The following is a 13,141-nucleotide window of genomic DNA, read 5'->3' as shown; positions in this document are numbered from 1 at the left end:
AAAAAAAAAAAAAAAAAAAAGAAAAGAAAAGAAAAGGGGAGAATATCATAGAAAGTAACTGGATGGAAGTAAAGTGCTACTTTAGAGAAGGCAGTACTTCCTTAGTTGATGACTTTAATGTCACTCAGTTCTCCTTTAACTTAATTGGTCTCTCATATCAAATATTGTTTTGAATTATTTTTAGTATTATATATTCATATATAAACACAATATATTTATTTTGGCTAAGTTCATTTGTGTATATGTTTAAAAACCCTAAGTTCATGTTGATGCTTCAAATTCTAATCTAATACAAAAGGTTTCATTGTAGCCTTCCCCCTTTCCTTATTTCTACCGTTTTTCTCTAAAGATAAGAAATCTGTCTCTTGTTATCCATAATATGTATACTTTTTTTTTTTAGTTCTAGTATATACATAAAAAGTTGCATATTGTTACCTCATATCCCTATGGGGGGAAAAAAAATGTGCTGGCCAAGTACAACATTGACGTATCATTTTCCTTTTATCTTGACTATAGTTAAGATTTTGTTTTCCAAACTTACTTTCATTAGTTCTTTTTTCTCCTCTTCATTTTCGTGTGTTTACATTGTACAATTTTAAAACAGGTAGGCTCACATGTTACTATTTGTATTTCATTTGGATTTTCCCTAATTCCTGGTTGTTGTTTTTTTTTTTGTTTGTTTTGTTTTGTATTTTTGGGCTTTCTCTGTGTGTGTAAGTACATACACTTGCCTTAGTTATAAGCATCAGAACTGTGCAGAAAGGTTTACAGAGAAAAATATTGCTTGCTCTTCATCCCCACTTCTTTGTTCTTACTCCCCCACTTTTCTTTCCACTCATATCCATCCAGATCCATCCACACAAAAGGTAACCAGTCTCATCTGGATATTTTTTATACCTCTTTCTTCCAAGGCTGACCTTCAGACAAGTTCTCAGCGTTTAAATCTTTCAGCTTCCAATGCTGCAGTGGCTGAACTTAAACCTGATTGTTGTATTGATGATGTCATACACCATGAAGTTAAGGAAATTGGAACACACATGTAAGGATATTTTACCATTTGGCTTTTACTTATGCCTTTATTTGAGATTTTTGCTTTCTGTTTAACCTTCTAAGAACCCACTTCCAAAGGACTTTTATGTTTCATATTTGCATACTTACCAAAACTAACTTTAAACAAAATATTTGTAGGGGGAAAATCTAGTTTATCATTTATCTCTGGCTTCATTTTTGCATCTACAATCTTAAAAAAAGAAAAGCCAAGTTCATATTTAAAACCTAGTTAGCACGTTTAAACTTACATTTGTAATCTTTTAAAAATGTTAGCATGGTGTTTATTTTTAAATTCACATTTTTCATTTCTGTATTTAACTGGGTATGCATACTCTCCCCTGAGAATTCAGAAATATAGAACCAAAGTGAGACAAAGCCGTGAAAAATTATCTCAAAGTTTGTATTGTTGACCTGTGAATATATTTGAATGTGAATGTTCTTTTTCTTTCAGTCTAAAAGACAAATAGGAATATTTCAGCCATATGAAGTAATTTTAGAGTTCTCTATCTCCTTTAGCACTCCCATATCCAGTGAATTCATGCATTCCTATTACTTCTAAATATTTCTCATTTATCTGCTTCATTTCTTCTCTATTTCCATTATTCCTTTTCCTTCTCAATGCTCATTAAAACACATAATACAGCTAATATTAAATATGTATAATAGCTATTAGGTCAGTTAATTTTGATGACAAGCTCTGTGGTAGGCACTTTTTACTGCAGAGTCTGTGATTAGTATAAAATTTGGAGTCAAATTTCCTGAAGTTCAAATTTCTGAGCCATCATTTATTAATTATGTCATCATTTACATTTTTAATGACCTCTTGTTGCTTTTTGGAAATTCTAACTTTGTATGTTTTTCAGAAAGCTTCACAACCTAATCCTTACCAACCTTTTGTCACCCTTCTCACTTTCTCTGCATTGCAATCATGTGGACATCTTTCACCTCCAAATCCATGTCTTGAAATGTATTCCCTTATAAAGGAATGCCAATGACATTTTGTATAATTTATATTTAATTTTTTTTCCTATCTCAGCAACATGATTTCCTAAAAGAGACTTTCCTGAAATTTATGACCTTTATATATAACTAATAAATTTTTAACATCTTCATACTTACAGTATTTCATACATACTTGAGTATTACTTTTCCTATTAAAATATGAAGTCCATGAAATCTTCTATATTCCCAGGATCTGGAAGAAAACAGTGGTCAATATTTGTAAACTTGAATTTATGAAAATGATGATAAATGTTTAAATCCCCATTTTACAGAAAATGAGACTCTTGTAAAATTAAACAGCTAGTTTAGAAAACAGAACTCAAATCTGAATCTAGTTTCAAAACCTGTCCCTGCTACAGTACTTCCCACTGTAAGTATTTAAGGTTAGGTGTTGTGTTTCGATCAATTTGCTCCCTAGCCCCTGGCATAGTCCTAATTTAGAAATCAAATTATCTAATAATTTTTCACTTAATACAAGAATTATTAAAATATTAATATTTCTTTTCAGTCTTTTCATATGTGTATAAACAAATACATGTAAGTAATTTAAATAATATTTTACAAAATTTTTATATTATTCAGGATTTTATTCTTTTCAATTCACTGTGAACATTTTTCCACATCAGTCAGTGTTCTTTGAAAACATGCCTTCTAAAAAGTTTTTTTGTTTTTTTTTAGTTGTAGATGGACACAATACCTTTATTTATTTATTTATTTATTTATTTAATGTGGTATTGAGGATCAAACCCAGTGCCTCACATCTAGGCAAGTGCTCTACCACTGAGCTATAGTCACACCCCCAAAACATACTCTTTTAATGACTACATTGGAATGCTATGCTTTGTTTACCCTAATGTTGGTCATTTAAATTGTTATCAGTTTTTCACTGATGAATAACATAGTATTTAGTACTTTAATATTTCCTTATGATTACCCGAGGTGTGTTTCTGTTGGAACATATAAGCATTTTTAAGGCTCTTTACGCATAGATTGTTTTCTAAGTTCCTTACAACCACCATAAGACTGCTAGAACTAATAAACAAATACAGCAAAGTAGCAGGTTACAAAATCAGTGTACGAAAATCAGTAGCTTTCCTATACATCAGCAATGACTCTGCTGAGAAAGAAATGTGGGAAAAAAGCAATCCCATTCTCAGCCTAAAAAAAAAAAAAAAAACTATGAACAAAATCTAACCAAGGAGATAAAAGACTTCTACAATGAAAACTACAGAACACTGAAGAAAGAAATTGAAGGAGACACAAAAAGATGGAGAGACTTCCTGTGTTTATGGATAGGCAGAATTAATATTGTTAAAATGACCATATATTACCAAAAGCAATATACATATTCAATGCAGTCTCCATCAAAATTACCAATACATTCTTCACAGAACTAGAAAAACAGTCCTAAATTTATTTGGAAGAATAAAAGATCCAGAATAGCCAATACAATTCTAATATGCTTCAGATCTATAGTAACAAAAACTGCATAATTCTGGAATAAAAAACAGACACACAGACAGTGGAAGAGAAGACACAGGGACAAACCTACATAGATACAGTCATTTGATTCTTGACAAAGGTGCCAGAAACATACATTGGAGAAAAGACAGCTTTTTTCAACAAATATTACTGGGAAAACTGGTTATCCATATGTAAAAGAATGAAACTAGATTCTTGTCTCTCCTCCTGTACAAAAGTCACTCAAAATGAATCAAAGACCTGGGACTTACACCAAAAACTATCAAACTCCTAGAAGATAGTATTGGGTCAACATTAACATATAGGTACAGGCAACAACTTCATCAATAGGACTCCTAAACCTCAGGAAATAAAACCAAGAATTAATAAATGTGATGGTATCAAATTAAAAAGCTTCTGCACAGCAAAAAGAATTAAAATGTGAGGAAAGTCCACAAAATGGAGATCTTTGTTAGATGTTCTTCTAGCAGACGATTAATATCCAGAATATATAGAGAACTCAAAAAACACTAAAAACAAATAGCCTAGTTAATCAATGGGCCAATGAACTAAACAGACACTTCCCAAAAGAAGAAATACAAATAACCAACACATACATGAAAAATGTTCAACATTATTAGCAATTAGAGAAGTGCATAGCAAAACTAGCAATTTTATCTCACTCCACTTAGAATGGCACTTATCAAGGGGCTGGGGTTGTGGCTCAGTGGTAAAGTGCTTGCCTGGCACATGCAAGGTCCTGGGTTCGATCTCAGCACCACATGTAAATAAATAAAGTAAAGGTATTGTGTCTAACTATAACTAAAAAATAAATATTAAAAAAAAAGAATGGCACCCATCAAAAGCCCAAACAATAACAAATACTGGAGAGAATATGGAGGAAAAGGAACACTTACACTGTTGTTGGAACTGTAAATTAATACAACCACTAAGGAGGAAATCATATGGAGGTTCCTCCAAAGTCTAGAAACACTATATGACCCAGAAATACCTTTCCTCAATATTTATCCTAAGGAATTAAAGACAGCATACTATGACAATACATGCATGTCCATGTTTATAGCAGCACAATTCACAATGTCCAAATATGGAACCAGCATGTTTCTGTCACTGAGTGGATAAAGAAAATATGGTATGCATGTATGTATAAACATGTGTATATGTACATATATATATGTGTATATATATATATACACACACACACACACATACAATTCAGCCAGTAAGAATGAAATTATTCAGGAAAAATGGACGGAACTTTTTGTTACTCAAAAATTAGCCAAATTGAGAAAGTAAAAGGTCATATTTTTCTCTACAGAGAAGCTATAGAGAAAAATACGATAGTCTCATGAAAATGGAAGGAAGACCAGTAGAGTTAAGAAAGGAAGCAGGAGGAGGGAAGAAGAGAAGGAAAGGAAATACGTGGGGAATGATATCAGCCAAATTTTTTTTGTTACTTTTTTTAGCCAAATTATAATATTGTGTGCATGTATGAATATGTAATGGTGAATCCCATCATTATATATAATTTTAATGCACCAATTTTTAAAAACCTTAAAAAATAAGTTCTTTACAACCACGAACAATGTAAAGATTCAGTTTCTATAAACCCTCACCAGACCTGATATCACTTATAAAGAATTCTTGCTAAATCGTGATAGTTAAAAAATATATATCATTGTTTTGCTTAACTATTTTTACATTTTAAACATTTTTTATATTTTTGTTAGCCAATATATCTGTGTGCCTTTTCTTATATTCTGAGTGAGATAGTGTTTTGCTTATTCACTTAAAACAACCCTTTGTGTATTAACATTCTAATCATCTTCATATATTTTTATAAATATTTTATCCCAAGTTGTTGTCTCTTCTTTCATTGTTTTAGTGGTTTTTGTTTGGTTGTTTTCATTTGTTCGTTTATATATACATGAGAAATTTTTCTATACCATTAAAAATAATTTTTTTTTCAGCCTGGTATGTTCTGTGAGTTATACAACTCAGAGTGGAGTGTATTTTGACATAAATACATGGAGTGTAACTTCCCATTCTTGTGGTTGTACATGATGTGGGGTTACACAGGTCCTGTATTCATATGTGAACATAAGAAAATTATGTCCAGTTCATTCTACTGTCCTTTCCTATTCCCATCTCCCCTCCCTTCCCTTCATTCCCCTTTGTCTAATACGGTAAACTTCTATTCTTCCCTCCCTCTCTTTATTGTGTTTGTTTTAGCATTTTTGATTTATTTCATTTAAAACCATTTATGTTAAAATGTCTATCCTAGAATTTCTTTTAAAATTCTTTTGTTTCTAGTTTATATGAATTTAATCTTTTACTTTCAAGTGTAGGAGGACTATTCTGAGATTTGTTTTAGAATATATTTCACGTTTCCAAGAAAAAGTGTTTGACTTCCTACTCCAAAAATGCTGTTTCCCTTTACTAATCAGAGCTATCTTGCTCATATATTTATATCCACATCTGCTAGAACTTTTTTATTTTCCTGCTCTAATTTCATTTGGCTACAGTTTCACACCACAGATATAAATGTTTTTCATATTTGTAAAGTAGAATTGAGGTGTGTTAGATTTACTATTAAGAAATAAGATAAAATTTTCTATACCATTAAAACGTTTTTTTTTTTTCAGCCTGGTGTGTGCTGTGAGTTACACAACTCAGGGTGGAGAAAAAATGTACTTTAGAAAATTCTTCAAATTTCAGGTATTGAGTATGACAATGATAAATTACTTTTTAGGTACTTTTTATCTTCCTAGAAGTGTAGTAATTCTACTTATCTGGAGAGAAAATAAGCTTCAAATAAATCAAATATTTCACTTCTTGGGTTTGTGGTGTTACTACTAATCTGAAGTCAGACCAAATTAAGTTGAATAAAGGCAGAGAAATTAGTGTTGCCAGTGTAGAGTTATTATAATGAAAGAGATTTTTTCCAAAGAAAAATAGCTTGTTTTCATGTCTTGGAAAAAAACAGAAGAATCTAAAAGAGGGATAAGTTAAGAGTCAAGTCCACATGCGATGAGTGTGAGTAGTGTTAAATTTCTAAAGGAATATTTAAATGAGAGATTATTCACTTGAGGTGAGTGGATCAACCTTCCTTCAAGGGGTTCATGAATCACTGGAATTTTAAGTACAATATTGTATTAAGACAAAACTTTCAACGACCTCCAAAAATAGATAAAAACTACAGTTTAACACATATGTGCGGATGGTGAAATGAAAATATCACTAATAGATATTTAAGTGCAGGTGTAGATATGATGGTTTGTATTTTTTTATTCCTCTATAATTGCAAGAAAAAGTACTATTGCTAGAAAAACTATTTTGTCATTGTTTTACTGCATCAGTAATTTACATGCCTTTTAAAAGAAAATTAAAAGTTTCAGTTACTTTTTTATAGTTTTTGTTATATATAATATTAAAATGTACAGTACATAAAATCGTTTTTTTATTTTTTTTTTTTTAGTTGTAGATGGACACAATATTTTTTATTTATTTATTTTTATGCCTCACATGTGAGAGGCAAGCGCTCTGCCACTAGGCCAAAATCCCAGCCCTTAAGATATGTTTTTTTAAAGCAATTTATTTTTTTTTAATACCTTTATTTTATTAATTGTTATGTGGTGCTGAAGTTCAAACCCAGGGCTTCACATGTGCTAGCTGAGCGCCCTACTGCTGAACCACAACCTCAGCCCTAAAATATATTTTTGATTTAACAAAATGTTTTGAAGTAAACAGCCATATCATTATCACCCAGTCAAGAAATAATGGTAGCCTTTCAAAAAAATACATTGGGGATTTTTTTTTTCCCAAGAATATTGCTTACCTACTAAGAAGTCTTTTTAACAATTGAGATGGGAAATGGCTTTGACAAGTGTAAACCCTGTAATTTAAAACAAACAAAAATACTCAAATGATAAGAATTTCCTAATTAATATGCTTTATGTAACCAGGTTCTCAAACCATTGGATGTGAAAACCAAATTTTACAATGCAGAGGTAAGTGTTGGACACCTAATGAGATTTCAAGTTAATCATTAAAATAACATTGGAAACATGAGGTTATTGCATTTCTTTTTACATTAAATTGTTGGTAAGACTAAATTATTTGTGAAAAATGAGCATAAATTTCAATTAAAATTTAAATTTCAATGATAGGTCTCTTAATTTGCTGTTTCAGCCTGCATGTAAGCAATGTTTCTTGATTTCTAATCTCATAATTAATTCTATAAGACCTTTACCCCTTCATTAAGTGACTGCTATATAATTCCATTTAATGGTATTGCTATTGCTTAAAAACGCTAACAATCTGTAGAATACTTAATAGTGTGGTTCTGGACATTACAAAAATTGAAATAGTAGATCTAGATTTAATATTTCTGTGGGAAAATATTGACAAGTAAAACACAGCACATTAAATTCTTCCCTGGAAAGTCAGTGTGCCAGCCAGAGTTGGGTTGCTGAGTCTGCTGGATGGCTTTAAAAGCTCCTTGGGAGAACCGAGTTTGGCAAAAATAGAGAAAGTAGTTAAAACTTAGAATAGAAAATAATCTACGTTGAAGCCTAACAAAAGAGAGAAAATAGACTTTGCCATATGTGAAAGGATTTATTGTGTGGATTTTTCCCCCAAAGAATTCTACTGTAGCTTCTAGAGCTATACAAAAGTCTCTTGACAGCCCTTTTACCTCACTGAATTTATCAGTGATAAATTCAAAAATATCCAGCCAGGGTCTGGTGGCAAAAACACGTATTCTTAGTAACTCAGAAAACAGGAGGATCCCTAGTTTGAAGCCAGCCCAGCAACTTAGGTTCTAAGCAACTTAGATAGATTTTGTCTCAAAATAAAAAAGGGCTGGGAATGTAGCTCAGTGATAAAATACCCCTGGGTTCAATCCCCAGTACCAAAAAGAAAAAGATAAATATATATCTAAATACAGTAGTTTAAAATGCAGATTATGTTTATTAATTACTTTAAAACCAGATGATGATCAGACATTTGCAGTCATGTTAAGTTTGATATGTATTTTTACCAGAAGCACTGGAGATTTTACTCAGTACAGCATTTGAATTACTCAATATAGCGTTTCAATTGCTTTCCTCTCAAAGTTAAGGACCCTAACCTGCTGCAAAGGCCTATTAGGAGAAAAGAAGAAGAAAAATACACGTAATAACCAATCTTCCTAGAATAGTACATAGTAAATCTAAAATGAGAATTGTATAAACATGTGCTACAATATAAGCACGTGTGCTACAAGTTGAGAACTTGGAATAGTCTGAAAAGAAGCTTTATGGAAGAAAAGGGGAACTAAAGTCTGGAAGAAATGGTTGTTGGGCACAGACATATGTCAAAGCAGTGAAGGGATTCCAAGCAGTTACCAATGGACATAGGATGTTAAGTACATGGTAAAGAGGGTACGTATTTAATGGAAAAGGTTTAACCTCATCAAGGTGATTACCAGTTAACATTTCTCTTTGGAGATTAGCAAATTGGGATATTACATATTTATTCCATGTTTGTTGTTGTTGTTGTTGTTGTTGTTGTTGTTATCAGTAGCATACTATTGAGCATAGCTATTCAGTTTGGTGAATTTTAAATACTCTTATCATTTTGCTGGAAAAGTTTTCATAGTATGAGGGATTTGCTAGAATAGATATGTTAGAAAATTTAAAAAACAAATGGGGTTGTAGGAGGTACTTTTTTTTTTTGATTGGCTACTAGGAAGAACATATTAAACATATTTTAGGTTTTCTTTGTTAAAAACGTTTTACATGGGGTGAGGCTGTGACTCAGTGGCAGAGCACTTGCCTGGTATGTGTGAGACACTGGGTTCGATCTTAGCACCACATACAAAAATAAATAAAATAAACGCATGCTGTCCATCTACAACTATAAAAATTTTTTTTTAATGTTTTACTTTAAAATATTTGTCTAGTAGTCTTTGTGTGTGTGTGAGGTGTTGGGGATTAAACCCAGAGCCTTGTGCATGTGAGGCAAGCACTCTACTGATCTATATCCCCAGCCCTGTCAAGTAGTCTTTTGACACTAATATTCAGTGATTTGCAAGTAATTTTTCCAATAGCTAGTTATTGTGTAAATATTATAGAAGTTAATGCTCCCCATGAAGGAAAACAATCCATATTTTACCACACCAAGTAATGTTTTTTTTTTCATTAACTTACATTCTCTTTTAATCTATGCTGTTTTGATAATCACAGTAATTTATTTGCTGCCTTTTTCAGTTTACATATATATATAAGCATAATCTTTAAATTTTGCCAACAAACTTAAGCTAAAAAATATTTAGTGAAATTTTGAACTTTTGAAAATAGATATTTTTTTAACAACCAAGAATGAATAAATATCATTTAGGGTCTCTTAAAATTTTCGGTATTACTTGTTAGGGAAACAAATACTGTTCAGTCAATAGAATGAGGCAGATTCTGCTGACCCTGACTTTGGAGTTAGTAAACCATACCATTATCAATAGGTGATGCTTATTACTCTGTGCTCTAGTCTTTGTGCATTGACTATTATTAGCTCCACGTGTGTGTATCAAGCATTCTTTTAAAGCTGTTTCTGATAATGCTAATATGTGAATCACCTAAAGGAAAACAAGTCATATGAAAAATTTTGTTGTAGTCTCTAAGATAGGAAAACCTTGAAAGAATATTGGTGAGATTAAAAGCTAGGATTTAAACATTTGGTCACCTGCTGGTTACAAGGAGCCCCATACTAGGTACAAAAGAGAAAAAAATACAAACTGAACATCTTCCCAATTCTCAGAGAACTTGCATCTCATGGAGGACACTGACATGTTTACAATATAAACACCTCTCCCACATACCCCACTCCATTCATGAAGTATGCTTATGCTCTGGGAACATAGAGGTAGATGAAGAATGATTGCTGGCTACACATTTAATGAAGGGACATGACATTTGATGAATAAGTAGCTTAAAAATACAGATTTTTAAAAGACTGAAATCTGTAAGCAAGAGGAGAACAAACTCCCAATTGTCTGGAGTGGTGTAAGCTGCCATCATTTCCTGAAATGTGATTCACTGGGCTCTAATCACCCAAGATATTTATTTTAAGAAGGATTCCATTATCAGATAAATTTAGGAGAAGCTGTACATTGTAAATCTATGCTGAATACAGAGTTCAGTATTTACTTATCCTAAGTGTCTACTAAAAATTACATAAAAAGTATGTAAGAATTTATAGAACTAGAAAAGCATGGGGATGTACCTCTCTGCCCCCAAATGTGCCCTTAACTATATTTGCTTCTGTTTAATATTGAGTCATAGTGTTCTTCTCTATTCCATTGTCATGTAACCTTAGCAGTTTCATCTTTTTAGAAGTTTGTCATATTTATGTTGCTTCCTGTTTACTTTCTTGTTTACTAATGCTGTCTTGTTTAGTAAGTTAAAAAATGCAAAGATGCATTTTATTTTAAAGTTATTCTTTTTCTTTAACATTTAACTCTAATTTTTCTTTTTTATTTTTCCATTAGAGTGACCTCAGTTCTGTGGTAATTTGATTTTTTATTATAAACTTATGCTTTTCTTACTCACCACCTTTTGACTCTGCCTAATTAATCCCTCTTTACAAAACATAGTGGAAAAACAGTTAGTTGTGAACAACACCTGTGTCATTTCAGAAAGACATATTTTGAATGTACTTTTTATATCAATTGTCTTATTTTGCAGGAAAATATAAGAGGTTAAATTGTTATATTGAAACATTTGCATTTTTAATGTTTCTTGTTCAGGTTTTATTATTTTTTTAAAGGCATGTTAACCTTGTTTAAAATAATTCTGGGATTTTCAATACATTAGAATACCTTACTATTCTCAATCCTTTAAGTAGACTTATACAATTGAAATTCATTTTCTGATGTACAGTGTTTTTTGTTTTAAGTCTGGGTCAGGTAAAAATGGCCTTTAAGAAGAAGAAAAGTAAATTTTTCCAAGTTGGATAAAATAATTTTTTCAATTTCCTATTCATAATAAGCAGCATTTGCTTATATCACATTCTATATGTAGTAACATCAACAGCCTTAGCACTTTATTAATTTTTCAAATGTCAAATTACTTTATACTAACTGTTCAAACTAACTTGATTTTCCATTATGCTGCTTGTTTTTCTTTAATTTTACCTAAACTCTTCCTAAATTCATGCAAAAATTGCATTTTTTAAATTGAAATATGGGTCTGTGGTTATTTTTAAAAAGCAATGGATTTATGGGATATATTTAATTTTTTTTTTTACAAAAAGTAACAGATAATGCCCTTAAGTGGTGCATTGTTTTGATAAATCATTGTATTTATATTTTTATTTGAGTATAATTCCCACAGACTAAAGAATTTGTTTTATTTATAACTTCATCATGATATTTTTGCAAATGATTTCCATTTTCCTGGCTTTAGTGTTAAAAAAAAACTTCAGAAGTGTGAAATTATTTTGATCAGAATTCACATGTTATTTTTCTGTGTGTGTATACATATTATTATGAAATTTTTGAAAAATATAATTCTTGAATACCCTTAGTATATAATTTATCATATTAGTCTGTTTCAAAGATAAACCAAATTAGTCTCTTATTTTTCAATTACACAGAGAAAAATAACCAAACGGCATAAAAGTAAGCATTTTTCCATAAATTAGGGAATTAAAATATGTGTAAAATTAAGTATTTAAATTGCCTATTGACTGCAATATTACTGAATAACATCAGTTTTCAAATCTGCCACTAAGGCTATAAAACACTTTTGCCAGATTTAAAAGCTCTAAGATTATTAGGCATAATTCACATATTTCTTTCTTTTTTCCCCCTAAATATACATTTTTAATGAATTAAGAAATCACTAATGACCACCTACAAATTTCTTAATTTTATAAAGTTAAATCCTATAATATTATAAAATGGATTATTCCTGGTAATAGTGGTCACTAGACTATCTAAACTGATGTAATATAATTGAAATTATATTATGCTGCAATATTATAATGAAGCCTAGTTATCTTACTATATAGTCACATTCATCATACTAACATTCATTTTAACATTTAAATACCTTACTAGCAGATTGAGAATTTTTGTGAATGAAATTCCAGTTAAATAAATATTTTTGGATGGTAATATAAAATATTTCCTAATTATCCCATATCCATTGTTTGACAAGGTATCAGTTGACTAACACTTGACTTCGCCCCTGTTAATTATGTTAGGATGAAGGTTTCTTGTATTAATTATGATAACTTTAATTTGCAGGCATGAACTAATCACATTTGTGGTTTATATTTTCTTCATATACATAAGATATTTTTGTTGGTAAATATTTTAAATAGCATCACATTTTGGTGGATATTTTCTTTCATATCCTCAGACTGATGAAGTATTTCTTGAAGCTCAGATTCAGAATATTACAACCTCACCCATGTTTATGGAGAAAGTTTCATTGGAGCCATCTATAATGTATAATGTAACAGAATTAAATTCTGTCAACCAAGCTGGAGAATGGTAAATATGAATTATGAAATGTTCATTCTTGTCTTGAAAGATTCATGCTTTTTTTAACATCTATTACTCTTG

At 30.8% G+C, this 13,141-nt stretch overlaps 1 protein-coding gene across 9 annotated transcripts in view; it reads left to right on the top strand.

The window, feature by feature from the left end:
* Positions 1 to 13,141, top strand: part of Trappc13 (trafficking protein particle complex subunit 13) — a 33,373-nt gene that overhangs the window by 13,777 nt on the left and 6,455 nt on the right. For 6 of the 9 annotated variants that reach the window (XM_015482299.2, XM_015482298.2, XM_048806100.1 and 3 more), the window contains exons 5-9: positions 912 to 1,039; positions 6,180 to 6,252; positions 7,500 to 7,544; positions 11,060 to 11,077; positions 12,936 to 13,069. In XM_015482299.2, the coding sequence (XP_015337785.1) occupies positions 912 to 1,039; positions 6,180 to 6,252; positions 7,500 to 7,544; positions 11,060 to 11,077; positions 12,936 to 13,069 (398 nt within the window). The remainder of the gene's footprint in view (positions 1 to 911; positions 1,040 to 6,179; positions 6,253 to 7,499; positions 7,545 to 11,059; positions 11,078 to 12,935; positions 13,070 to 13,141) is intronic. The other 3 variants (XM_015482301.2, XM_015482300.2, XM_048806101.1) reach the window with 1 other exon arrangement.

The sequence above is a fragment of the Marmota marmota genome, unplaced genomic scaffold (assembly GCF_001458135.2).
Source record: "Marmota marmota marmota unplaced genomic scaffold, marMar, whole genome shotgun sequence".
Lineage (NCBI taxonomy): Eukaryota > Metazoa > Chordata > Mammalia > Rodentia > Sciuridae > Marmota > Marmota marmota.
Note: the sequence above shows the minus strand (reverse complement) of the source record. Positions and strands in the feature narration are given on the sequence as shown.